This window comes from Corvus brachyrhynchos, unplaced genomic scaffold, assembly GCF_000691975.1.
Source record: "Corvus brachyrhynchos isolate BGI_N302 unplaced genomic scaffold, ASM69197v1 scaffold5, whole genome shotgun sequence".
NCBI lineage: Eukaryota > Metazoa > Chordata > Aves > Passeriformes > Corvidae > Corvus > Corvus brachyrhynchos.
The window spans coordinates 12057145-12082694 of record NW_008238321.1 but is presented as its reverse complement, the minus strand read 5'-3'; the positions used below and the strand labels follow the sequence as shown (position 1 = coordinate 12082694).

The window sequence follows — 25550 nt, the reverse complement described above, 5'->3', positions numbered from 1 at the left end:
GGGGCGCGGGGCTGTGCCCGCCCCAGAGAGTGCCCAGAGGGCCGAGAGCGCTTGTGCTCGTGGGCGTTGTGTCGCTTTTATTGTCGGAGCTTCCCGTGGCAGAGAGGCAGCGCCTCGGGTTTGCCTGGCCGTGCCTCTGCCCCCGCGCTGTGGGGTTGTCCTGGTGCGGAGTTCGGTTCTGCCGTGGCAGAGCGGAGAGGCGACCGTGTCATTGCTGCTACAAAAGTTAGATAAACACAAAACATCTCTTCTCAGAGCCCCATTCCAATAGCAAAACTCATTTTCTGCCGAAGGCTGAGGACGCTGGAAAGCCGGGAGACCAGCGCTGCAGTCCTGCAGTTCCCCCGTGGGCTTCTCTTCATTTAGTGCTAAATAACGCCTAAAGTAGGCATTTTGCATTAAAATGGCCTTTTTTAACGTAGGAATAAGGCTGATTATTCTAACTCAAGACACGTGTAGCACTCATGGATTTGGCGATGCCGTTAAATTACCCAGCTGGGATGGTGGAACAGAGAACCTGCCGGTTTGGCTCTGAGTGCTCTGGATTGTGGAACCTCTTAAGTTTTCTCATATCGAGTCTGTTGTCTTGGACCTCGACTTTTCTTATCCTGAGTCACTCATTAATCCTTGAGGGTCCCGTACTGCTTTTAGTTCATCATCTGTTTGTTTGTGTAGGGGTTTTTTGTTGTTTTTTGGTTGGTTGGGTGTGTTGGGTTTTTTTTAAGTGGAGACAGTAATACTTAGCAACGTCCAAGGGGTTTAATTGCTTATAGAGGAATCCACCATGAAAAGCAGTATTGTCTACTAGGAAAAACAACAGTTAATTCTGTGCAAGCACGTGCATTTTACTTCTGTTGAAATATTTTAAATTTATTACTTTGGTTAAAAGCCTTTTTCCCAATAAAGGGTTCTTTTGTCACTGAGAACCTTGCACTTGACTTAAAGCTCAAGAGAGGACATGAGAAGAGGCTCTAAAGTTCTTGCTTGTTTTAAAATGTTATGTTAGATTTCATGTTAAACAAATATTTATTACATACTAACTTTTGTTCTTTCAAACGTAAATAAGTATACCTTTAAAAGTAATGTTGGTTTAGGAGGAAAATAAGTATTTTTTATGGTCTCCTGGTAAAGGTACTTTTTTTTACTTTTAGAGCATGAAGCAGAACAGCCTCAATTTTCAGATGTTCTTCAATCAAAACAAGATTCTGAATCAAAAGAAGGATCAGTGAGTACAGTTCAAGTAAAAAATCTGCACAGAGCTGGATTTTAAATATTTTAAACAACTAAATGGGAAAATTAGGTACCCACAGGGTAGACTCATTCATAAAATGAGAACAAAACTATTATTTGTCAAACAACCTCTTTGAACCAACAAATGTAATATTCCAAATAATTGCTTGTATTTAAAGCAACTTGGATAATGCTGTCCTAAAATTAGATGGCCAGCTGTGTTTGGGTTGTGCCTCTCACTGTCTTTTTGATGCTCTGCAGGCAGGGCTCAAGTGTGCAAGGATCCCCTGTGGGTGGTGTAAAGCAGAGCCAGTACTGGAACACAGAGGGGAGCAAGGACTTGGGGGAAAGCCAAGTTCACATATGGGATAGGTCACGCAGCTGTGGCCACTGGAATCAGTGTAATGAAACGTGCTCAGAGGTGTGGCCACTGGAATCAGTGTAATTAAGCATGCTCGGAGGTGTGCTCACTGGAATCAGTGTAATTAGACATGCTCAGAGGTGTGCTCACTGGAATCAGTGTAATTAAGCATGCTCAGAGGTGTGGCCACTGGAATCAGTGTAATTAGACATGCTCAGAGGTGTGCTCACTGACATGAGTGTGTTACAAGTGTAGGGGCCCCATCCCAGCACCTGCTTTTCAGTAGCTCATCCATCCAACTGAATTTGGGAGGGAAACTGGTTGGATGAGAGAGTTTTCATAGCATTTTTCACAGCAAGCTGTAGTGTGGTGCATTCTCGGGGATAAAAGGATGCATCTGCCTTTCTGGAGCAGGTGTAGCTCAGGGGCTGTTAGGAGTATTCTGCTGGCTGACTGTAACAGCTTCTGCACTCCCAAAAACCTTCCATGAAATTGTGGGCTGCCTTTTTTCATGGTGTCAGTAATTGTTTGTGTTTGAGGGAACTTTGGATTTGGATTTGCATCTGCTCTGAATTTCTCTGTGCTTTATACCAAGCAATGTTTCTTTTCCTGAAAACTTGAATATCAGGAGTTCTGCACAATATGAAAGAGACATTTAAGCTTCTGAGTGGAAGATACTTATTCAGAAAATGCTACCAATTTCAATTTCCAAATAATTACTATTTCTTACAATGGATAAAATATTTTTTAAATTGTGATATCTCACCATATTCTATCTAAAGGAGTCATATACCCTCTGTTAGGTTTGGATGACTTTACTGTGCTGGAAACTGAAGAAGTTTTTAAGTGTAATTATATATTTTCAAGTATTCAGAAAATAAATACGTAATATCTGAATTGGAAATTGTAATTCCATAATTTTTAACTGACCTTATGATTTTTCCTGTTGAATTGGTTTGTATATTTTTGTCTAGTCTGTTGGGGTGTTTAGACAGGATACATTTATTTTGAACAGGTGCCTTTGGAAGCAGAAATGTTGCATCCATTACACATGGAACAACCTTTTTCTGCCCCTGCAGCCCAAAATCTGCTTTCCATATTCCAGGAAGCCCCCTCTGGAGAAACCCCTGATCCAAAAAAATGTAAGTAGGAGTACATTATCTTGAACTCTGCTGTGATTATTTTTCTTGCACATAGCAAGGGTTTGTAATTTTTAAAATTTAGAGTGTAAACAGCTGCAACACCTTTGCTTGTGTGGAATTTGCATGGTTAGGCTCCTGGTCTGAAAACAGGGAGCCAGCTTGGCCACTTGGTCAATGGAAGAAATCTCCAATTGTGCATTACAAACCAACAGCATTGACGAGCAAAGGTAGTTCTGTGCTCTTCTGAATAAGTGACTTTTTATTTAGCCATTTAAATCAGAAATGGCAGGCATCTCTTCCTCTAGTTTAATAATGCAAAACTAGGATCAATAGGCTAAAGAGACAATTGAATTTGAAAACTCCTGTCAAAATAATGTCTTTACCCATCAGATTACAAATTAGAATGGAAACAGCTCTGAAGTTTGGTTCTTCCACTTTTATCAATTCCTATACTTTATAGTAAATTTACCAGGCAGCAACGTGTTTTTATAATGCATTTTAGCCCTTCATTTTGTCTTCCATTAATTCTTGCTCATTAGGAATTCCTGGTGCTAGTCAGAAACAGTGCTACCCTTAGCTTTTATATAAATGTGTCCTCCCAGTTATGAGCATTTTCTGGCAGTATATGACCCAATTAAAGGTATAAAGCTGAGAATAAATTCAGTGTTTCAGCTGTGTTGCCGGAAGAGAACACTCCTATGACTTAATCTTTACTGATCACACCAAAACCTGGATGTTTCCTGACTGGAGAGAGGTGCCAACCCAGACAGTCCTTTGATAGGGGAAAATTGGATATGTGGAGTCATGTTAAAATTTCTGAAGGATCTGGCAATTATGAACCAATTATGAAAAAGAAATCACAGCACCACTAAAATATAACCTTTGGTTTTTTCTCTGTCTGGAAATTCAGTTTTATGACTAACTCTGATCATGCAGATTGTAAAGGGCATGAGATACCAAAGTGGTCTAACTGCAGCAGCACTGAGTTCAGCACAGGCTAATTTCTTCCTGTCAGGGTAAATTAGTTCATAGAGCCTTTCACTTCTGTGACTAAACTGCTTCTGGTGTCTGAGCTTATTCACTTAAAAGTGAATCTGCCATCTCTGAGGCACACTGAGTTGGCAGCATTGGTGCACCTTTGGTTTGAAATTCACTCAAGTTTAGGTTGTGTTGGCTGAGGAGAAGTGAGGACAGATCAGTGGCTGTGCCTGGACAGAAAGAACCTGCTTAGCCCAAGCTGTGATGGTATTGACAAAATGATACTGACTTGATAATATCTGATGTTTATCTTTTTGTGACATCAAAGTGCTTAGCTCTAAGTGAAGGCTGCCCTGTTTTGCTCAGGTTCTCCTCGAGAATTCTTGGAGTTTTATATATTCCCAGTGCTCTTACCCGGACTGGCTGCGCTCCTGCAGGAAGCAGAGAAGGAGAAGTGTTTTGAGGTTAGTTTGTAATTTTCATTTCAAATCACTGGCAGGAAGTTACAGCCTTTTATTTCACAGGCACTGTTTCTTTCAGTTTGGTCTTTTGCAAGAAAACCAACCACAATAATATGATATAACATCTCATGGGTTGTTTTGGATCTGGTTTTAAATGTGGTTTTCTCCAGTAATTCAGAACAGAGTACATTCTACATGAACTTGATCATTATGACAATCTCTAGCTCCCAACAAATCGTCCTTAAATTTCCATTTGTGTCTTGCCTAAATAGTGTTGTGTTTTAGAGGAACAGCTTCCTGTCAGATGAATACATTTCACTCATTTGAGGGTGATGTACAGGACTTCAATTTTACTTCATGACTCAATTGTTTTTGCTGGTCTGGCATCCTAACAGAGACAAATTTTCTATTTTAGCTTGGTTTTTTTCTGTAAATTCCCTTTAATTGGAAGACAGGGTATCCAGCATGAATGGGCTTATAAAAATGTACATTTAAAAAATAATTGTTTGCTGTGTGTGTTTTTATAAATCTGTTTTCAGTGTATGTCTAGAGAGACATTCCTCATTGTCTATAGGGAATGCTTGAAGACCCCTAGAACTGGTGCAAAATGAAGCTCATTGTATCCCTGCAGCCTAGCAGGCCTCCAGCAGTACCTTAGGTACTGGGAGCTGGGGGGATTCCCATAATTTCTGCTATTTTCTCCAACCATGGCAATTTCAATTTCAGTTCCAAACCTGTACATTTAATACCAGTTATTTCAAAATTTTCTCGGTCTTCACAAAATTCGTGTGTGTCTATAAACTGATTGATTTACAGGTGTGTATATGTATTTATAATCTGTGATGAGTACAGGTGAGATAGGAAAATGGTCCATTTACATGACATCTGTGTCTGTCATTCCTGCCATCACATCTACATTAGCTAGCCAAGAACAGGTTGGACATAGATATCCAGAAGCATGTATCCTTTACCAGGACAAAGGCATGTCCTACAGCTGGTTTAAAATACAGGGTTTGAGAGATGTTAGCTATTTCTAAAAGCAATAAAACTTAAATACAAAGATCTTTTTAAAATATTAAAATTCTTAGAAATATTTCCATTTCAAACTCAGACAAAGTAACCTTAGATTTGCTCTATTTTTAATCAGTGAAATTTTGCAGATCTTCAGTGGTGTATGTATTAGAAAGTGTGTGTGCTGAAAATGGATTTTGTATGGGTCTGTGTGCTGCTTTATGGAAAACTACTAAAATAAATTATTTTTTAATGCATAGAAACTTCATAAAAATGAGTTCAGCTTATAGAAAACACACTTATGTGAAGAGATGCCCAGCTACTGGGGAACCAAGCTTAGGAAAGCAAGCTGATGTCAGGTGATTGTTTTCCACTGTGACCTCATTTCTTCCTCCTTTTGAACAATAACTAAGAAAACAATAGCTCTTTATGCCTGCCATATAATTGAATATTTGTGTTCTTTTCCGTTGCTGTCCAGGTGATTGTACTTGGACATTCTGTTTCCTTATCTGACATAAATACATGATTTCTAGTTACACTTGTGTTTGGTAAGATGGATTTGGAACTCTTTGCAATTTGTGTTAAAATGGTTAATGAAATTTTAGGATCAAAACCAGAGTCCTTAGAAACCCAGAGCAAAGTAGGAAGAGGGAGAAAGGGTCTTGTGATAAACACATTGGAAGATAGTGTCCACAAATAAGAGGGCAACAGAGATTCAAAAGATTCATGGAATTCTTGAGACAACAGGAGATGAACAAGATTAATTGTGATTAAGCTAACTGAAATCATGAAGGATGAGAAAAGAATACTGGGTTTGAATTCTGGCTAGGCATGAATCCTTATAGCCTGTAAAGGGCAGTTGTATAGAATAAACCAGTGGAAGATAAATGGAAGAAGCACTGGAAGGAAGGGAGGAATGCTCAAACTGACTGAAATCAATATTGAATGAGCCTGGGAGAAGAGAGAGGGAACGGTGAGAGAGAATGAAGAGTGGGATTTTGATGAGAAGGACTAAAGGGTTTCATGTTTTGAAGGGAAATTAAGATGAATGAGAAGAGAATGGAAAGTTAAATAGGAGAGTTTTTGAGCAATTGAAATTGTGTTAAGGGAGATCAGATCATGGGGCCAAGAGAGGAATTCAATAAGGAGACCAGAGAAGGTGCATCCATGTCTGGAGAGGAGGAATTGTACAGTCACATGGGAAAGTGAGGAAAGGGAAATGGTTTTGCTGGAAGTAGGGAATTGTGTAGGAAAGATCTTTTCTGGAAGGTGATAAAGAAACATAACAATTTAGATATTTAATTTAAAATAGGCTCTCTTGCATTATGTGATGCATACAAAAAATCTGAAAAGCTAAAACCTAAAAAAACCACCAGCTGCTAGATATATGTGCAGACTTCAAATATGAGAACAGTCTGCAGAAGCTTCATTTTTAAATTAGACATGAAAGAAACCTATTAGGTTGCCCAGTGTATTCCCTCACTGGTTTTTTTTCCACCATAAGTTCTCCTGTGTTTTATCCCATCTGCTGTCAAATGCCTACAGGGGAAAGACTATTTTCTTCAATCTTTTCTCTCATGAGAACTGACTAATGCGTTCATTTTTCAGCATTAAAACTGAACAATGCATAAATGTTTTTATTAGCGTAACTCTGACTTTTCTTTCTAGTTAGCTATCACAGGAGGAAGCTGCATCAGGCTCTGTAATGGAATATATTTAAAAGTATGATAGATCAGGGAAAGGGAATGGAAGAAGGGTTCCTAATGACTTTGCCATTTTCTGATCACCAGTATATTTTCATGGTTATTACCAAGCACATCATATTTAAACTGACAAATGGAAAATGAATTTGGAATATAAACAGTTTATAAACACATCTGCAGGTTAACAATGCACATTGTGCAGGTATTTCCTGTTTTTATCCGGATTCATGCAGCATAGGTGGAACGTGTCAAAGGCAGGTCAATTCATGTAATTTTTTCCCTTTATAAATGTTGACTGCTGTGCAACTAATGATTTAATTCACTAGCAAAATAAACTGCTTCCTGGCAAAGAAAATAAGGTAAAAGAATATTCAGCTTGATTGAATTCCTCTCTGCTAAGTTCACTGCCTCTAACAAGGATAAAACAAGATGAATTGGATTCCTTTGGTGATAGCTGTTTTGACAACCCTGTTCTGATAATTTTTCCCATTGCAAAGGAAAAGCAATTTACTTAAAACAGATTAAATTACAACTGCTAGATTAAGTTGAATTTTGTTGTCAAAGTGTAGAATTTATTCTCGGAAACAATTCACTGAGTAATGGGACCCAGGTTCATACTGTGATTGAGAATAGCTGTGCAGTGGCAATCAGACTCTGCTGTTTGCTTACAGATTCTGTTCAAGTCAAGATTTGTCCATTTAACACCTAAAATGACTCATAGAAAGCGCTGCAGTGAAGGTATTGGTCTCTTAAAGTTTAGGTGTTTGGCTTCTTGGTACAGTATCTGGTGTTAGCATAAGTGTGAAAATTGTGTGAGGAGCTGTTTCTTCCCAGCCAAGCACTTGATGGAGCCCTACCTGAACCCTGAAGCTTTGGTTGTCACAAAACAGGTCAGAAAGGCACAGGTGGCTCAGGATTGATAATTGTTTTATGATGATCTCTTCTTCTGTTCTCCTGCTTCCTTTTTTTTTAAGCTCTCTTTTGGTTTTTTTTTTCCCTGTGGGAATCAGACTGTATTTCTACCAAGGGTAAGGTTCTCCTAGAAAAGTAAAAGCTTTCCTGGGTATTGTGTGGGACTGCCCTGCAGTCTAGCACTGAACTTCACACTTGTCATCCCCCAGCTACGTGGCTGCCCTGTGTTCTTCCCTGGGCAGTCAGCACCTCACACAATGTTCCTCTTCCACCTCCCCTGTGGCTGACCCCCAAATTCTGACATATACCATGAACTGAAAGAATTATGCTATGTAGAGCTTTTTTCCTGCCTCTCTGTTTGCATCTGAGGACAATGCATAGAATAAAGTAATTCTTCACGCATTAGATTTCCAATTACATGGGTTTTGTATTTTCCTTAGCAAGTGGTATTAGTATCTTAATTTCCTACATTTTAGTCAAGACTCCAGCCTCTTTTGTGACATTAAGCAGTTTCACAAAAGCATTTGACCAGTGTGAATTGTTTTGCTCAGAAGCAGTAATTACAGCTGAATCTCCTGTTTGACAGGGTAAGTGTTGGGCTGGGAGCTCAGTTTACCCTTAGCTCAGTGGCTGCTGTGGTGATAAAGCACTTGGTGCCTCTGGGCTTTTAGGGTTCACTCTGACTGTGTGCATCCATAACACATCTCATGTCAGAGGGCTTCTGAAGATACTGATCAAGCTCCTCTGTTACTCCAGCCAGAACTCCATGTTATATTCTCCATATTATGGTTACCGTGGTTTGTGATAAGCAGGATGAGCACCTGTACTCATTTATACGTTCAGTCTGTCAAGATGGAATGTGGAGGGGAAATCCTTGAAAAAAAAAAGGGTCCTAATCCCCTCTGGCTTTATCAAAATTCAGGCTTTGAATGGCTGGCTTGGTACTGGCTGCATGAGGCCCTAAGGATAACCTGCTGCAAAACAATTTGCAAAATTCTCTTTTTTGGTTAAGATTGAGAACTGGGAGCAAAAGGCACAAACGTTCTGCTGTGAAGCTCCAGGTTTTGAACTTTTTACCTGGTTCTCTGTAATGTCCATGGTGTCTGTGGCTGTGGACAGACATAAACCTTCCTTTGGTTTTGCCTTCCTTTCTGGACCACCCAGCAGATGGTTTGGTCTGAGCAGGCATACAATACTCTGCTTGTGTGCATTCACATCTTCAGTCTGGTTCCATGCAGGAGGAAACAATATCCAATCAATGTTCCTTCTGTGTCTTGGAAGAAATGAAGTATTTTGAGTATGATAATAGAACTTTAAACAAAATGGCAAGGAGTTTACAACATATTTTCATGTATGAATGAGATCTGTTAATTTCTTCACAATGAAATTGCCACTTAAAAAGAGCACCCTTCAGGGGTATTTGTTCTAGATATACTGCAGCAAATACCAAGATAATTTATGTAGAATTTTCTCACTCATAGTTTGTCTTGAAATCATTCCACAACATTTCTAAAATTTTGGCTGAGCCACTGACTGTTGGCAGTAGCAATAATAAAAGAGTAATGTACTGTATATTTTATTTAATAAAAGCAATTTAGCTTAAACATATGACCAATCCAAAGATAATAAATAATTTGAAACTATCTTCTATCTTTAGGAAAAAAGAAACAAATTTATTGCCTCTGATTTCCTAACGGAGTGGTTATACAAGTAAGTGAATAATGTTTTTTGCTACTAAGTATGTTCATTGGTTCAAAGGCACTAATTTGCAAATGGAATAGCTGAAATTTAAATTAATATGAGTTGTTTTCCTTTTTCTTTAGCAAGAACCCAAAGAAGAAAGATGAGTCATTCACGGAATTGTTTTCCATTCCTTTTGTTAAGGACTGGCTAAAGGACCAGTAAGTTCTTGCAGTACTCAGAGTAACCTTTTCTCCTTTCATTCTTTTGCCCCTGCTATCCTACAAATGTAATAGAGCTTCAGTGTGTTGACACTGTGCCCTCAAAATGCCCTTTACTGTGTGCAACAAAGAGCTGTGTGATACTTTCTAACTTGCTAGTGTATTACTTACAAGGTATTTTATACTAAAATTGGTCACAGAGAAATTAATTTAGAATTACTTAACGTGTTAATTGTAGAGTGCAGGACATTTGAATAGTCTGGTAGTATTATGAACATCTTTGTACTCAGGAGGAGAGCAGTGTTTTCAGTGCTGCTTCCTACTATGGAAATCTTTGAGGGTATGGTCAAGAAATTCTTCTCTAACTGTAAGCAGCTGTTTTTGAAATACCTGTCACAATCCTTGGTGTCAGGATGCATTTCTGCAGGCATCTATGACTCTGAGAAGTGAACACTTGTTTTGGCAGCCTCAGTCATATATTCCTTGTTATTTTTGTAGAACCAAGCAGCACAATAGTTTTGAAAGAAATGTTACTGTCCTTGAGACTGCATTTAGTTTAAAATATAGCTGCTGTGTGAGAAGAGCAAAGGAGTGGTCCACAGTGAGGGAATAAGAAACTAACAGAGGTCAGATTTTAAAGAAAATTTTCCATTTGAGAACTTAATTGGAATCTAGATTGGTAATTGGTGAAAACAGAGGTTAATATCTTTGTACATACATTTACTTTATTACACAATGTAAGTGGAAATTGAGCTTTTTTGAATTCTTGACATGTGACACTTGGAACCTTGAGACACCAATGGAGCAAGAGGAAAGCTCCTTGGCTGTCACAGGTCTTTGTGGATAAGCTGACAATCGTGTTCAGGGTTAACTTTGACTCTCTGAGAGGTAGCCATGTGGTCAGAGTTGTGTAGAAAGTTTCTGCTTTGGAGACCCCTTTGGAAAATGACCCCATTTCACATCTCAGCTCTGATCCCTTCAGCCACCCTGCTGTCCTGCCACTGCTGTTCAGACCTGCCTCTGGTGGGATACGTCTGTTTCATTGTCAAACACAGCTCTTGCCAACAAGATTCCCGTTTAAGGCTGTGATTTTGTGCTTTGGAAAGTGCTCGTTAACTGCAGCCTGATTGTTGTACCCATTTCTCCAGCACACAGAAGAGCCCTTGGTCAGTAAGGCAGTTTTGATTCCATGGCTTTGTGAGGATGGATGTTTGTACCAAAGACAAAATCTCTAAGACCACAGTTTTACAAACATTTCTCTTGGAGGTAAAGCTGGATAAAATGTTCCCTGCTCTCTCCTGTTCTTCACCCCAACCTGCTTGAAGGCACCCTAGTATCACCTTGCCTTTTTGGTCAGGGCCCTGCTCTGAGTTAGGAATCTCTGTGCCAAAATGTGTGAGGAGGGTTTGTACAGCTATTTAAAACACAGATGATTTCTCCAGTCTGCTTCACCTTGGAGAGTGGCAAACCTGTGTATTGGCACAAAGAAAGGATTAAAATGAAGGGCTCAGGGCAAGGTGAATTAGAACAAATGAGCTGCTAAGATAGAGAGGTGGTGGCAAGAACTGCTTAAGTCAGCTTTGCCAACAAGAGAAATACACTGTGGAATCACAGCCTGAATGACTCATAGCTTCTGTTAGTAGTGGTGCTCCTAAATAATGTAGTGACAGCTCCACAAGGACACTGGAGTGTCAGAGTCCTACTGAAGTTGATACACTTCACCTTAAATCCTCTAAACAAGTAGGCCCTTAAAATAATTATTATTAAAATTATTATTAAATAACTACTTTTAGTGAACTTATCCTAAAATTACAGATTTAACAAATGCTGTGTATGAAGCAAACATTATTGGAGCAAAGCGAAAGACTGCAATATTAAATAAGAATAAAAATAAGAGAATTTATGATTATTTCCTTCTGGATAGGTCATAAATAGTTTATTATTATATCCTTCCAGATATCACACTTAAAATGTAATTGATTCTATGCTTTTTATTGTCATTTCCACTTCTATTTTTAAAGGAGTTTTCACTTTTTTAACAGGATTAAGAATATATGAGACTAATAATATAATAATAATATGCTAAAAATTGCTGGTTAAATTTTGATGGGAAACATCCCAACTGTTTAGATGGGTTTATCAGTGCCAAGCAGTCTTAATGCTTAAAAAAACCCCAACAAAAACCACCAAAACAAAAACACCACAGAGGAATATTGTTTTTCTTCTATCAGAGATCCAGTTTTTTTAATATATTCCATACTTGAGTATGACTTTTTTGGCTCTCCTCCAGTGCCTCCAGTTTCCTCTTTGAAGCTCAATTTTTTTTTAAGAATAGTCAAAGCCACAGTCTTATGAGCTTCACTCTCTGTACAATGTGTTTCTAAATGAGATCTTGCAGCCTACTTTTCCCTTACAAGGAGACCTAAATGCTGCATCAGTTTTTCAGAATTTTACATGCAAACCTTGTACCTTCAAAACCTGGTTATTGTAGGTGAAGGAGCCTGTAAAATTTGAATTTGTTTCCAGCTTTAGTGTACTAATTGCTGTGGCATCTTAGTATAGGTACCTTGTCTTCCACTGAGTTCTGTACGTTACCAGTAGCGCTGACAAAATACTACATCCCTTGGGAATCTTCAATTCCCAAAGCAGATTTCAAAAGCAGTAGAAGGAGCAGCCTCAATGCTGACTTGTAATCCCCATTTCACATCCCAGACATTTCTGTTGCCTTGAAGGACAGCTGTACCTTTGAGAGGGCAGGAAAGTGGAATTTGAGCACAAAACCAGCCCACGTGTGTTGGGCACTTGCTGAGATACAAAACTGCTGTACCTGTTCCTCCCTTTGAGACTGCTGATAGAACCAAGTAAAGGAAATAGAACCAGAGCTGGGAATGTTTTGTAATGCTATAAATGTGCTAATGAGCACCACAGTTGCCTTTTGTCAGCGTTTTCCAGTGGTGTTTCTGGTTGAACAGCACTGAAGCTCACTTGCAGGTAACCAAGCTCTGTGGGCTGAATCAGGGCCAGGGGAAGTCAGCGAGCTCTGATTATGCTCTGATCCCTCTGAAATGTTACTTTTCTGGCATAGATACTCTGAGTAACATGGCAGTATCATTTCCCAACCTTCCTGAATGTATTAATGAAAGAAATATGAAGAAACCAATAAAAAAACTGTTCCCCTGCTCTGAAAAACAGTGATATCATAAAAGTCTGTCATGTGAATATAATAATATGATAGCATTGTTCAACATAACCCTCAACCCTTACATCCAGTGAGAGAGAGTGGTATGTACATCTACATTAGGAACAAGTGTAAGTATTTTCCTGGCTTTTGAAGTTGAGATAAAAAATAATCCACTCGATTTTTTTTAGTCTGAATTTTCTTCTTTTTTATCAGAGATATTTACTTGCTACTCAGTTCAGAAGGACACAATTCCTGGTTTAATCTATCTGTGTGTACCAAAACAAGTGTGCAGACACAGAGAAAATAAATTTATCATGGCTTAACTGAAGTGGGCAGCTAAGATATAAATTATTACTAAATTTGGAGTAGTGGCTTTTTGCCAAATATCTGTATACTCATATATAGTACTATAGGATACATTGATTATTTTTTACTCCCTCCCCCAAATATTTTAATTGGGTGAAGTCTGCTGGTCTCAGCTGCCTTTACAGTTGACTTCATTGTCAGTTCTCAGATGGCCAATAGGGGTAATTTTACACGGGTGACTGATTTTTTTTCTTCCCATAATATGCCCAGTTTCTACAGGCTGTGCTTTCTGCACACATATTCTGCCATATTTCATTGGTTTGTGTCTAACCCAGCCATGTTTGGAGTATGCATGATTTGCCATATATTTTCTTCTTTAATTTTCTTTAATAATTTGAGCTTCAAATAAATGTTGTTACATTTTATTGTAACAACAGAAAAGTCCAATGAATGTGTCTCTATGGATGTTATTCTGTGTGTTTCCCACAGAAAAAAATTGGCAAAAAATTGTCATTCAAGTAATGTGGCAGAATTCAAATTAATAAAGGAGAAATTTTTTACTTAAAAACAGTGTGTTGAAAAACTGCAGAAATTTTCTGTGTAAAATATTTGTATTTTGTAATGGTGCTTTCTGGGCTTGAAGGTTTTATGGCTGTAATATCTGATGCATTAAAAAATGCTTTAATTTATGTAACAGTTGTCAAAATGGCAGTGAGAAAACTGAGAACTTATTAGTGCTTTGTGACATCTTCCTAAGGTTGCTGTTGGAGCACTACAGGGAGTTTTTAGTGTTTTCAGCATACAAAGTCTGACCTAAAGTACACAAACATAGATGGAAATTTTCTTGTTGACATGAGTGGCCTTTGGAATAGGTCCATGTTTGGTTTCCTTCAGTCCAGGCCCACAAACACTCTCTCAGACTACATAAATATTGGTCCTACGAGAGAGAAAGCTGAGGCAATGCTTTGTGGCTTCCAAAACATGTAGCAAGTAGGCAAGCACAGGAGAACTGAGTTGTGGCATTGAAATGGGCATGTCCCCCCAAGGAGAGAGCATCCTGAGGCAAGAAATCCACTCTAATTTTCAGACAGAACTGAAGACAAAAGATTCTTGCTCTGCTATTTTTTGGCATGTTCTCACTACAGAGACTTCTTACCCCTAATTCCTCTGACATTCTTGTTACACATCACCTGTTCTGCCTCAGTCTCCTGTTGGTTACATGACTCTGCTCCCCACATAACAACTTTCTCATGTTAGTTCCACGCTGTCTTTTTCTTTGTGTCGTGTCTTCTCTTCATTATAAATAGATAAGCAAGTATATAAAGAGTTAGGATGTGTTTAACAGTTGAATGCATATTATCACTATGGCCCCTTTGGTAACACTCTCAAATGTATTTGTAATATTTTTACATTCAATTTGATATTGACAGTATCAGGGAGCTTTTATTTGGACAAGGTGATAGAGTGGAAGAGTTCAGACTTCTCCTAACCAGCAGGATTCACACTTTAAGATGTCTACCTGGTTGCAGTTCCTCTTCTAAGAGGTTTAAATTTGGTTATTCCCACGTTTACAATCCTTCAAAAACGTACTCTTCGTATAATGAATGCACTCAAATGTTTTCTTGTAAGGATTTTTTTTTTTTCTTCAGGTGCTAATAATCTTATTCTAGTGCATTTAGATTGTTGCAAAAGAAAACCAGTGATTCAGAATTTATTTCTGATTGTGGAATGGTTGTATTAATACTGAAAAAGGTTACAAAGAAAGGTCTCAGTTCACACTCTGTTTGACCTGTTAAAATGTTCCAGAGTATTTTTGTCAAGTGTTTGTGGGAATATTTCTCTGGAAACCCGAGAAGCTCATACAGTGCCTGTGTAATATTTGATCAATATATCTAATTGATTTTAAATACCAGGTCAGATGAATCAGTACTTTAGTGTCTGATTGCTTATGAATCACCTTTTTCCTGCTTTTTGGGTAAATGACCTTAGTAGTATTTATAAGCAGAGATTTTTGAGACATTTATTTTGGATCAAAACAATACTTTTCCATTATGCACACTTTTGGAGATCTGGATAGGCATGTAAGAAGAAAGACCTGATGAAGGTAGATGTTGCTGCAGTGTTTCTAGATTCTATGATTAGGAATAAGAAATAATGAAAACATGAAAGAGAACTACTTTGACAAATTTCCAGAAGAATTTTTTTTGGTTATTCAGAGCAGCATGTGATTTTTTTGAGTACTTCCCAAGCCAAAGACTTTCTCAGAATCCTTTTTGTAAGAGTTATGCAGATCACTATGGTCATTTACTTGTATGTCTTACATTTATCCCTGTTCTTTGGTCTGTTCTTTTAGATGATGAATTTTTCAGTGACTCTGTCACTGCCTGTGTTCGTACATGATCTAAATATTCAAGAACAATAACCATCACAGTCCCACTAAAGGTGAAGTGAATGTGGCTGTTGTACTGAAACTTAGGAGGCCTCATCCTTTTCGTTAGGGTTGCTTCAGTATTTCTGGAGAAGAGCTTTCTAAAAGCAGAGAGAACCCAGACCATCCTGTGACTGCACCTGGGTATTCCACTCTCACCTGCACTCCCTGAGCCCCAGGCACTGCTGCTCTCTGCAGGCACCTGGCTCTGAGGCTGCTGCTTAAATGTGAGGGCTGTCAGTGTTAGGGAACAGACTGGAACAGGGAGAGCCTTTACAAAATCCTGGATTACATATACTGCAAATTTCCTTGATTAAATTTTTCCTTAGATTTCCTTTCCAAGGAAGGAATCAGGCCTATTTGTAGGACAGATTGGGAACGTAAAGGCAATCAGAGTTTCTGGGCATTACTGTGTGGAAGTAATGCCTGAATTCAGTGACTATGAACACAGTTTGTCTGTTTTGGAGACAAGATAATGGAGGGACTCTTTTCCTACCTTCTTCAGAATTCATTGAGAACTCCATCTTCTGTCCATGAGCAAATCACATACATTTCTTCAATAAGAACCTTCTTCAATGCCTCCTACGTTAATTTAATGCAAGTCTGTTTTGTATCTCCTGGGTGCCAAGTTCCACTTGCATCATGTCATATAAGTAGTGAATATCTCACAGAACCAGGATCTGTACAAGTTTGCTCAGACAGCAAGAAACGTGTTTCTGGAATTTAACCTTCCTCTGGTCACTGTCTGTTTTATGCAGATTTGGTAAAATGAAATACTTAAGAAAAAATCGTTTTACTGATGTCTTTTACAGGTGCAACTTATATTAAACAATATATGTATATCAAAATAGATATCACTGTTTCACGTGTGGGCTTTTAAGATCATGCATAATCAAGGACTAAATAAGCAGAATGTGGTTAGTGCACGTTGTACTGTCAGCTTTCATCTTGGAGGCATACAGCTGTCTCTGCCACAAATGACAGACTCCTCTTGCCCTCGTTCACTGCTGAGGGGTGATTGCCTCTGCTCACATTCTATTTTTATTTGACCTGCAGCCAACTGTGTATATTCTCCATTTATTCCCTCAGACCAAACTGGACCTGGCACGACTTCTGGTCTTCAAAGCTGTGCCATTGAAAGGATTGATATGTGCCAGTGACTGGCACACTGAAAATTAAAGCCTGTTCTTGCTTGATTTTTTTATATTGATTTCTCAGTTTTAGTGTTGGATTATAAGCTAGACATTTTTATAATTTGAAAACGAAAGCAAAGAAATGCTAGAGTTGACCTTGCAGGCTAGGAGAAATCTCAAGCTGTTCTTTGGAGATGTACTTAGAGAAAGTTCAGTGTCTTTGATATAACCGCTGTAAAATATGTAGGTCTTCCTGTGATTTTCCCTAAATTTTGGTTTTCAAAAAGATCTAAAATAGAACAGAGGATGAAAGCCTACCAGGGAAACCAGCACAGTCCAACTTCAGATTTTTATGTCTGATTATAAGAAGCTGTTAGCTCAGGCAGCCTTGCTTGTCCAGCGCTTATGATTTCCCCTGAGCAGGAGAAATGCTAATTAACGTTCACAGCGCTAAGACTCTTCAGCTCAATGGAGAGACTGCTTTTTATTTTTGCCTTATTTCGACTTTTCCAAACAGACCAAGGTTTAACTTCACATGATAATAAATGTAGGCCAAAACCCAGCTGACATGATGATGAGACCAATTTAGCTGAGTACACAGACTAAAATGGTGTAGTCAGTGCAGCATTAGATAAGAGGTAAGGTTGTGCTCTAAGTTGAAATGCTCCTGCAGTGGAGACAAGCCCTAAGAGAAAGATGTCAGAGAGCATAGGAAGCTTACTAGGGCAGAGACTAATATGAATGAAATTAAGTGAAAGGAAAATGTAAGCTGTCAAGCCTCCTAGCTTGGGCTGTAATATGCCCTAAATAAATTTCCAAAAGATATTGCAGCATTTTAGCCAGAAAATATAAGACTGCATAAATAAATAGTTATTGATTTGCAGTGTATGTGTCTGTACAGTATAAATACCATCGATCATGTTCCTGCATGGGCTGCATGTGTCTGCAGGTGGATGCTGCTTCCAAATTCATAATGTTGTGTTCTTCCAAGTCAAGGCTGGGTTCAGTCTGTTCCCCATGCAGGGAGAGTGGCTCTTGGCAGCCATTCTAATGCTGTGCCAAGGCTTCTCTTCATAACTGGTATTTTCATGAGTTGCAGTGTTATTGCCCTATAGTTCATTAGCTTTAAATTACATTTCTTATTAAAGACAGTATAGAAACTAATTTTGTTTTTTCCTTTCCAATGGATGATTTTTGATCATTGTGTCTGAGAAATAAATCAGTGTCCATAGAAAATGGCTTTTGGGAAGCAAGATTTGATAGTAATTTGAGATTTTATTAGTGATGGCTGAATTTAATTACTAGCTTGTTCCCATTAAAATTGGTAGCAACAGAATCACCAACATGCCTTCAAACTACCAAATATTTTGGCTGAAAATGGTTGAGTTCACAAATGTATTACATTTTTTAATTAGCAAAAGAAAGTGTATATACTATCAAAAGTAAAATTTCAGCATTTTAAGAACTTCTTTAGACATGTCTAAGTATGGATTCATGCTATGCAGATATGCTAATCATTATTTTTCAGCACATCTTAATTTACAGTGACATCACAACGTAAATGAACGTTCTAAGGTATGTTTATATTCTGTGTATTTCATGGCATAAACATTTACAACATAAGTCTGTTCATTGTTGCACACACACTAAAACCTTTGCTTTGCCAATGGCAGACTGCTTCCCTTGCCCACCTCCCACTGCCACCTCAAACCTTACCAGAACAGGGGGAATTTGAAATATGTGTAGAAGAATAAGAAAGATGACTGTGCATGATGTGCCATTTGTATATTATTGTTTTAAAAAGAAATTATTGTAGTGTATATAACAATATATTTGTAATGGAGATATTCTTTGTGCGTTTTATTTCCTGAGCAATAAGAAATTGTGTCTTTCAGGCTCCTGAACAACATTTCTCTTTTTGATAAAATATATTGTTAGGGAAGAAAAGGTTTTACATTTACAGGCTGTCTGTTTAAAAAAAATATTTTTTTTAAGTCCTAGACCACCAGTTCCTCTATCTCTGCTTATATCAGAAGAAGAAGCAAGCATACTAATTCAATCCTTCTGGAGAGGTTATCGGGTAAGAGTAATCTATAATTATTTTGCTTGATGTTGAAAACTGTAGGACTGTGAAGGCCCCAGGGAAAATCCTTACATAAATTTTAAGTAGGGGATACTATAAATAGCTGCTGAGACCCCTATGGTTCATTGGCTTTGGATGTTGCTCTGCCTTATGCCTAGTGACTACAATTTTTTCACAGGCATTTATGCTGATGTAATCTCACTGTTTTCCTCAACAACAAAAAATCCACAGAAATTCGATTTTCCAAAGTACAGTTAGCCCTGAACAATTTTCTTTCTTTAATTGAAAGTTTCTCTGGGTGGTTCTAAAGGATGAGTGTTACTTTGCTTCATGCAGGGATATGTGGGTGAGTGTGGAGGTGCACAAGGAGGATTGCTGAGGTCTGTTGAGAAATAAAAGCCTACAGAAAGAAGGGACAGGGAGCTGAGAGCAAGAATGAGACAGGAGATTTATGAGAGGCATGGAGGCTGTTATCCAAGGAACAGGGAAACAAAATGGCAAGCAGATGTTGTAAGGTGTACTGGTAATACAGCACTAGTGCCATTCCCAGGTTAAAGCAAGGTGCATAAAATAAATACAAAGAAAATTGTCCAATACTATTATTTTGGAGGCTAACAGCCATGCTAACCCTATGATGCTAAATAAATTGTTTTGAAAATCCTGAACAAATTCTGTCAATTTTTTTTTTTAAAGCTCCAATACCTTCACACCTCAGGAAGAAATGGATTTGAAATTCAGGTGACTTTGGTGAAGAAGAAATGTCTTTGACTTCCTTTATCAAAACTTGAGCTTCTAAATAGCCTCTGGATATAGCAACAATTTTGTTGTGACGGACAGTGAGACATCTCTGGGTGTCAGGTGTTCTTTAAATAACAATCAGTATAAAACACTCTCTGTTAAGTTCTCTACTATTTTTAACAAGCATGAATATATAAGTGGCTCCTATAATGTGCTGTGCAGCCAAAGATGATGAAATACCTTGAAATGTTCTTCTTGACTGATGGATTTTTGTGATTCTGCTTGTTTGTTTTCCTTTCTTTTCCTTTCTTTAAACAGTGACAGCATTGAAACTAACATTAATTAGCACTGACAGTATCCTGCAGGCATCCTTACATTACCCAATAACAGTTATGTTTGCTGAACACTGCAAGGTTGCTCAGATATCTTCTGCTTCTCTGAAAGCTTGTGAAGGGCACAATCCTTCCTGGTATAGATGAACTTCAGAATTCTCACACTGGTATTTATCATTCTAAACCAATTCCCAGAAATGAGAGAAACTCTAGCTATAAAAGGTAGGAGACATAAAAAATAATTCAGGCTATAAAATTAGCTATTAATGTTTTACCTTATTTGAGGTGAAAGAACATGGGGTTTTAAAAATTAAAAATTGCAAGCAGAATATAAAATAAAAATCGTTAGTAACAAATTACTACATAGGGCAATGTGTTATCCTTGGGCTTGCAGATTAAGAGAACACTAAGCTTAAATGGGATTTCATCACTTTAATGATAAGTATGTCATGAAAAATAACCAAAGAATTCAGACTATTTGCTTTTAAAATAAATGGCTCAGTCAGCTAACACTGATTTAATGTTAATAACCAATAGTAACTGAACATTTACAAATAATGCCTTTTTGCATTTGAAGGATATTATGGTGTCAAAATTTTCAACCCTTTTCTGAATTCTTTCATTAAACCTTGTTTTATAATTCAGATTTAGGACTTTTAAATACTGCTTTTGAAATAAAAATTTACACAGTGTGATAATCCTGGATAATTAAACATGAGCACACAGATATGTGATACTGTGATGGAGAGACAGGGTAATTCATCATTTGTCTTCTGAGACACACCTTCTATGGACTCAGACCATTTCTTGAGGTCTTTTTTTGACCATATTGATTTAGGCAGTAGAGTTTATCTAGTTACATAACTGACTGAGCATCATGTCTTCCCTTGATACTTCACTTGTTTCTGCTACCTCCAGCTGTCTGAGCATGCCAGTATCAAAAACACATGGCAAGAAATGCAAAAATGGATCAGGCAGTAAAGGCTTTTCTATGTAAAGGGGAAAAAAAAGCTATTGGTGCAGAATATTGAGAACTCTGATAATGAAGCATGATCGAAACAGTACATTTATCCTTATCTGCAGCACATTTCAGAAAAACACTTGCTTAATTGTTGTAGTAATAATTAATGGCTGCCATCAACCAAGTCCTTGCTGTGATCTTTCATACAAAGACACTGATGGGCACTCTGACAATTATTTTGGGTTTAATCAAGAACTGAATTCCAGAACAAATAGCAGTGGAGAATACAGCTGCTGAGTTCTCTGAGGAGATCACAGAAAGGAAGACATCATCTTGAGAGGGCTCTTTGAGGGCCAGGAGGAGCACCCAAATAAGAGTTGAGACAGCTCTGTCATCAGAATTTTTCCTTTTCACTTCCCACCATCCTTTTTACTGAGGTTCCATTCATCTCTCACAGGCCAAGGCAGTGTTCAGATAGGTGTCAATTTTCCAACAAAAGATGATAAATTCCTTCACCCCTCTCCTGCAGAATCCTTGGTTAGTGCCACTTTTTTAATGGGGTCTTTTTAATCTTTAAAATTTGCATAACTATTCTAGACTAACTGTAAGTTTTCATTGATAGAATTTCCTCTGATGTTTCTGGGTGAACCTTTAGTGTTACCCTTATCTGTTGTGCAACATGTTCTCACCTAGCACTGAAAGCATGTTTTTTTTTTCTTTACTAAATCCTGTAATATCCTAGAGTTGAAATTGGACAGCATTATGTAAATATTCAGTGCTATTCTATACATGTCCTTTGAACAAAAGTTAAAGACAAAAATGCTTCAGTTTTGCTTTGTATCTTGCAATGTGTAGTTGTGCTTTTGCTGTCACAGTTTTTATTGCTTTCCAGCAAGTTGTGGCTACCAGCAAAGGCTGAAACCCAGACGGTCACACAAATATTCACTGTTATTTACAGCAAGTGTAGAGTCAAGGGACTTGGGCAGGAGTGAAATCTCCCTTCAAAGCTGAGACCCCTCCAGGGAGGGCTTCAGGCATTGCTGGTCTGCAGGAGAGACACAGAAGTTGTTTGGACAAGATCCTTGACTCCCCCTTTATTTGCCTGGAGATTTTGCTGCTGATTCATGGCTTTTTGATCATGGTAGCTTTGCACTCCAGTTTCAAAGCAGGAGAACTTTCTAAGGAATTACCTCTGTGCTAATCTGTATTATAGCTATGCTAAACTATAATCTATTGAGCGTATTTGGAAGATTTTGATGAATTTTGTTACATTCCTGTCACCTGTTTTACTGCAGGTGGCATGTCTCTGTTCGTTTTTCCTTTTTTTGGTCACTTTTCTAAAAAGACACTTTGTTCTGGGAGCTCATTTTACTGCTTGGATTTAATGCTGACTTTGGACTATTTGAGTCTATCTGCCTCTGCCTTTATCTCAGAACTCTGTATTTCACTCTATTTCACTGCACTGTCACTGGTTTATTTGCTTAGGGAGACTAAACAGAATTGACTATACTTGCCTTTAAGAATTATTGTCTTCATTTTCCATACACAGAGATCACTTGGCCCTGTCATGGGCCCAATCCAGGTGTTACACAGCTGAAGTTGGAAATGGACACATCATGTTTTCAGAAATTTTATATTTAGGTACAGAGGTAGTAATTTCTCTATCTCCCTGCCTCTTCACTTCTGTCATTTGTATGCTTGTGTCCCAAAAGCATTCCCTTAACCCTTTCCTGTGCAGACAAACTGACTCCATGTAATAGGGAATTATTTGGTTTATAAAAGCAGACATGGCAGCATAAAAGAAAAAAAAGTCTCTTGCAAGCCTAAAAAAATTATCCTGTGTTTTGATTATATTTTATTTTTTCAAATAGTATTTGATGGATTTAATAAAAAATTATCTTATTTTTTTGTATAGCTGCAGATATCACTAGTATCTGTAACTTCTTTAATTTTTAAAATTTCATAGCAACCTTGTAAGAAATCCTTATAACTTTTACAGAAGATATTACAGAACTCTATCAGTATAATGGGGAATTATTGGAGGTTTAAGAGGTATCTGATCTCAAGTCACTGAGTAAAAGTCTTGGCTGTTTTTATTGATCGAGTAACCTTGTATTGTATTTCTGCTCTGCCAGTGCCTGAAACAGAGCAAGTTATCATCTCCTAAGTGGATTGAAAAGTGCTATGGGAGTTCAGCTACTGTTTGCTGCATTCTTAGCTGCACCACAGAGGAGAAATTCTGGGTGGAAAGAATACTTTTGATAAATAATTTATACTGTTTTCTTTAAGGTTTGGGTTTTTTTACAACTAGTGGAAAACTAAGTCGTGCTCTTTTGCTCTGTATGTATCTTAGCAAAGTGGGAGAAAAGCAGAGTGTAATGGAGAAGAGCATGTAATAGAGTTCAAATCACAGAGCAAACTCTCACCATATCCTGTAAGAATACAATAAATACAGTTTTATTGAGAAATTTTCTAGAGAACTAAGTAGTTATCTTCCTGCAAGCAACTACACCAGTACAAAAACAATACTAGAAAAATTCAACTTACATCTAAGTGAAATCAAGGCCTTTGACTATTGTAATTTTTTGTGGAAGCAGAATTATGCCTTTCATGGGGTGATTGACTGGCAAAGAATAGATACCATGTAAGGCAGTCCAATTACTTTAAATAACAGATTAATGGCTCTCCTGTTTGTGAAGATTGTGTGGGTGGGATTGCCAGTCAGCCTATTTGCAGCTGGTGGCAGGTGTGAATCAGGTTGATGGAATAAATTTTCTTCTGTATGACCCTTCATGGTCCTCGTCTGCTCTATTATTTTGGTCAGTGGGTTGGTTTTATAGTGTTGTGCTTTTCTAAAGGCACTAATACCCTTCAGCATAAGGCTTTAAATTTTAATTAACTCAAAGAATTAGCATCTCACTGCAATCTCATTCTCAGGAGTCCTTGGTAATCAAAGTGATCCCCTAATAGACCTATTTATGTTTTCAATTGGATTTGTCAATTATGTGGATTTTACTTCTGTGTAAGCTGAAAACTGTAAACCTCTGGGATTGTGCTTTTACCTCAGGCCCAGCAAAAAGGATGGCTGTCACATGTTTGCCCAGCCACAGCCTTGTGAAAAAAATTGTACCCTCAACCTGGGTAACACAAAGGTATATGATTTTAGTTTTCTTTTCTGCTTCCCCTGTCACAGGTGCGTTGTGATAGTGAAATACAAGAGCTACGTCAGTGGCAAAAGAAGTTGAGAGAGGAGAGACACATTAATAAGATAGTGAAAGAATTCTGGACTAAGCAGGAAGCCAAAGGTAAGTGAATTAAATTGTGGGGTGTTTTGGTTGGTTGGGGTTTTTTTGTTTGTTTATTTGTTTTTACACTGTGTTGAATTTTTACTTTGAGTTGTGTTAAAAAATAGGCCACACAGTAGGACACCAGTCCCGAGAGAGAAGGTAATGTCTGGTGGAAATGCTTGGCTGTGTCTTTACAGTCACTACTTATTCCACTTTAGTTGCCTGTGCAGCTGAAAGCAGCAGTGAAAAATGCAATATAGGGCCAAAATTCAATAATTTCAGAAGACTATTACAATTTACTGGCAGAGTATTTCCTAGGGCAGGATTAGACATCTACCAGCTACTCATCATGTAAATGCTGATTTTTACCAGATGGGTTGTAGTACAGTTCTTCTGAACTCAGGGATTTCTATCTGGTAAATATTCTATTGGCATTTTCCTGTAGTTATTTACAGCAGAACTTGGCCTGTATAGTTCTAAAAAAAAAAAAAGAAAACAAACCCAAACAACCTAAAAAATTGCCAAGGGAAATAAGGCCAGATTGCTTCAAGAACTAGCACTGTAATATGTTATTTTTTTGCCCTGTTTGTGGAGAAGGCTTTACTGACAGGGCCAGGTTACCATTCACTTAGGCACAGAGGTTTAATTGTGATTATTTGCCCAGCCTCTTCGTCTGCTAATGCAGGATTCACTAGCTCCTCAACCAGTCTGCATTTTAGCAGCCTCTGTGGGCTGGCTCAGCCCTGATGCACAGGGGAAGTGCCCTCCACAGCCAGGGCAGGAGCTGAGAAGGTGTGAGGCTGTTCAGGGGTGGAGGAGGGCAGGTGGTGCTGTGGCAGTGAGCACTGTGTGCCCTGCACTCCGAGGGCACTGGTGTGTTCTCACATGGCCAATCTTTGCCCTGAACTACAGGGGAGTGATAATTTTAGTGATAGGAGTTTGTTGCAAGGGCTCTATGTAGATTCTCCCAACATTTATTTATATTTATGTTGCAGGTTTAATCTATGAAAGATCAGGTTTTATTTACCAATCCATGAAATTGCTTAAGGGATATTTTATAGCTGAAAATAATGAATTCTGAGGAACAAAATCATACATCACAAGAGGGGAAAACTGTGTTTATGTGTGTGTATTTATATGGGGTGTTCATATGCAGTAAGGGAAGTAGAATTCTTGGTTTTAGTAGCTTAGACCTAGAAGGTTAAATCATGTAGTAACAGTGCACAAGAATGATGAAAAGATAAAATCAGTGAGATATTAAGTTGTCTTCCAGCAGACTTGACTGACATATAAAGAAAATATTGGCAGAGCAACCAAGGTTTCCTTCAAGTGGGATTTCACAGCCTCTCTACTACAGTCTATTATGAGTTTACTTGGCAAAAAAATGTAGGCATCTTTTTTT

At 38.1% G+C, this 25550-nt stretch overlaps 1 protein-coding gene across 1 annotated transcript in view; it reads left to right on the top strand.

Moving 5' to 3' along the window:
• Window positions 1-11: 11 nt before the first annotated feature.
• The window catches only part of IQCK (IQ motif containing K), a 38298-nt gene continuing 12759 nt past the window's right edge, over window positions 12-25550 (top strand). The window contains exons 1-8 of the mRNA XM_017734198.1: window positions 12-384; window positions 1152-1225; window positions 2607-2733; window positions 4078-4175; window positions 9456-9508; window positions 9622-9699; window positions 18743-18827; window positions 24055-24166. Coding sequence (XP_017589687.1) covers window positions 2625-2733; window positions 4078-4175; window positions 9456-9508; window positions 9622-9699; window positions 18743-18827; window positions 24055-24166 — 535 coding nt within the window. The 5' untranslated portion in view covers window positions 12-384; window positions 1152-1225; window positions 2607-2624. The remainder of the gene's footprint in view (window positions 385-1151; window positions 1226-2606; window positions 2734-4077; window positions 4176-9455; window positions 9509-9621; window positions 9700-18742; window positions 18828-24054; window positions 24167-25550) is intronic.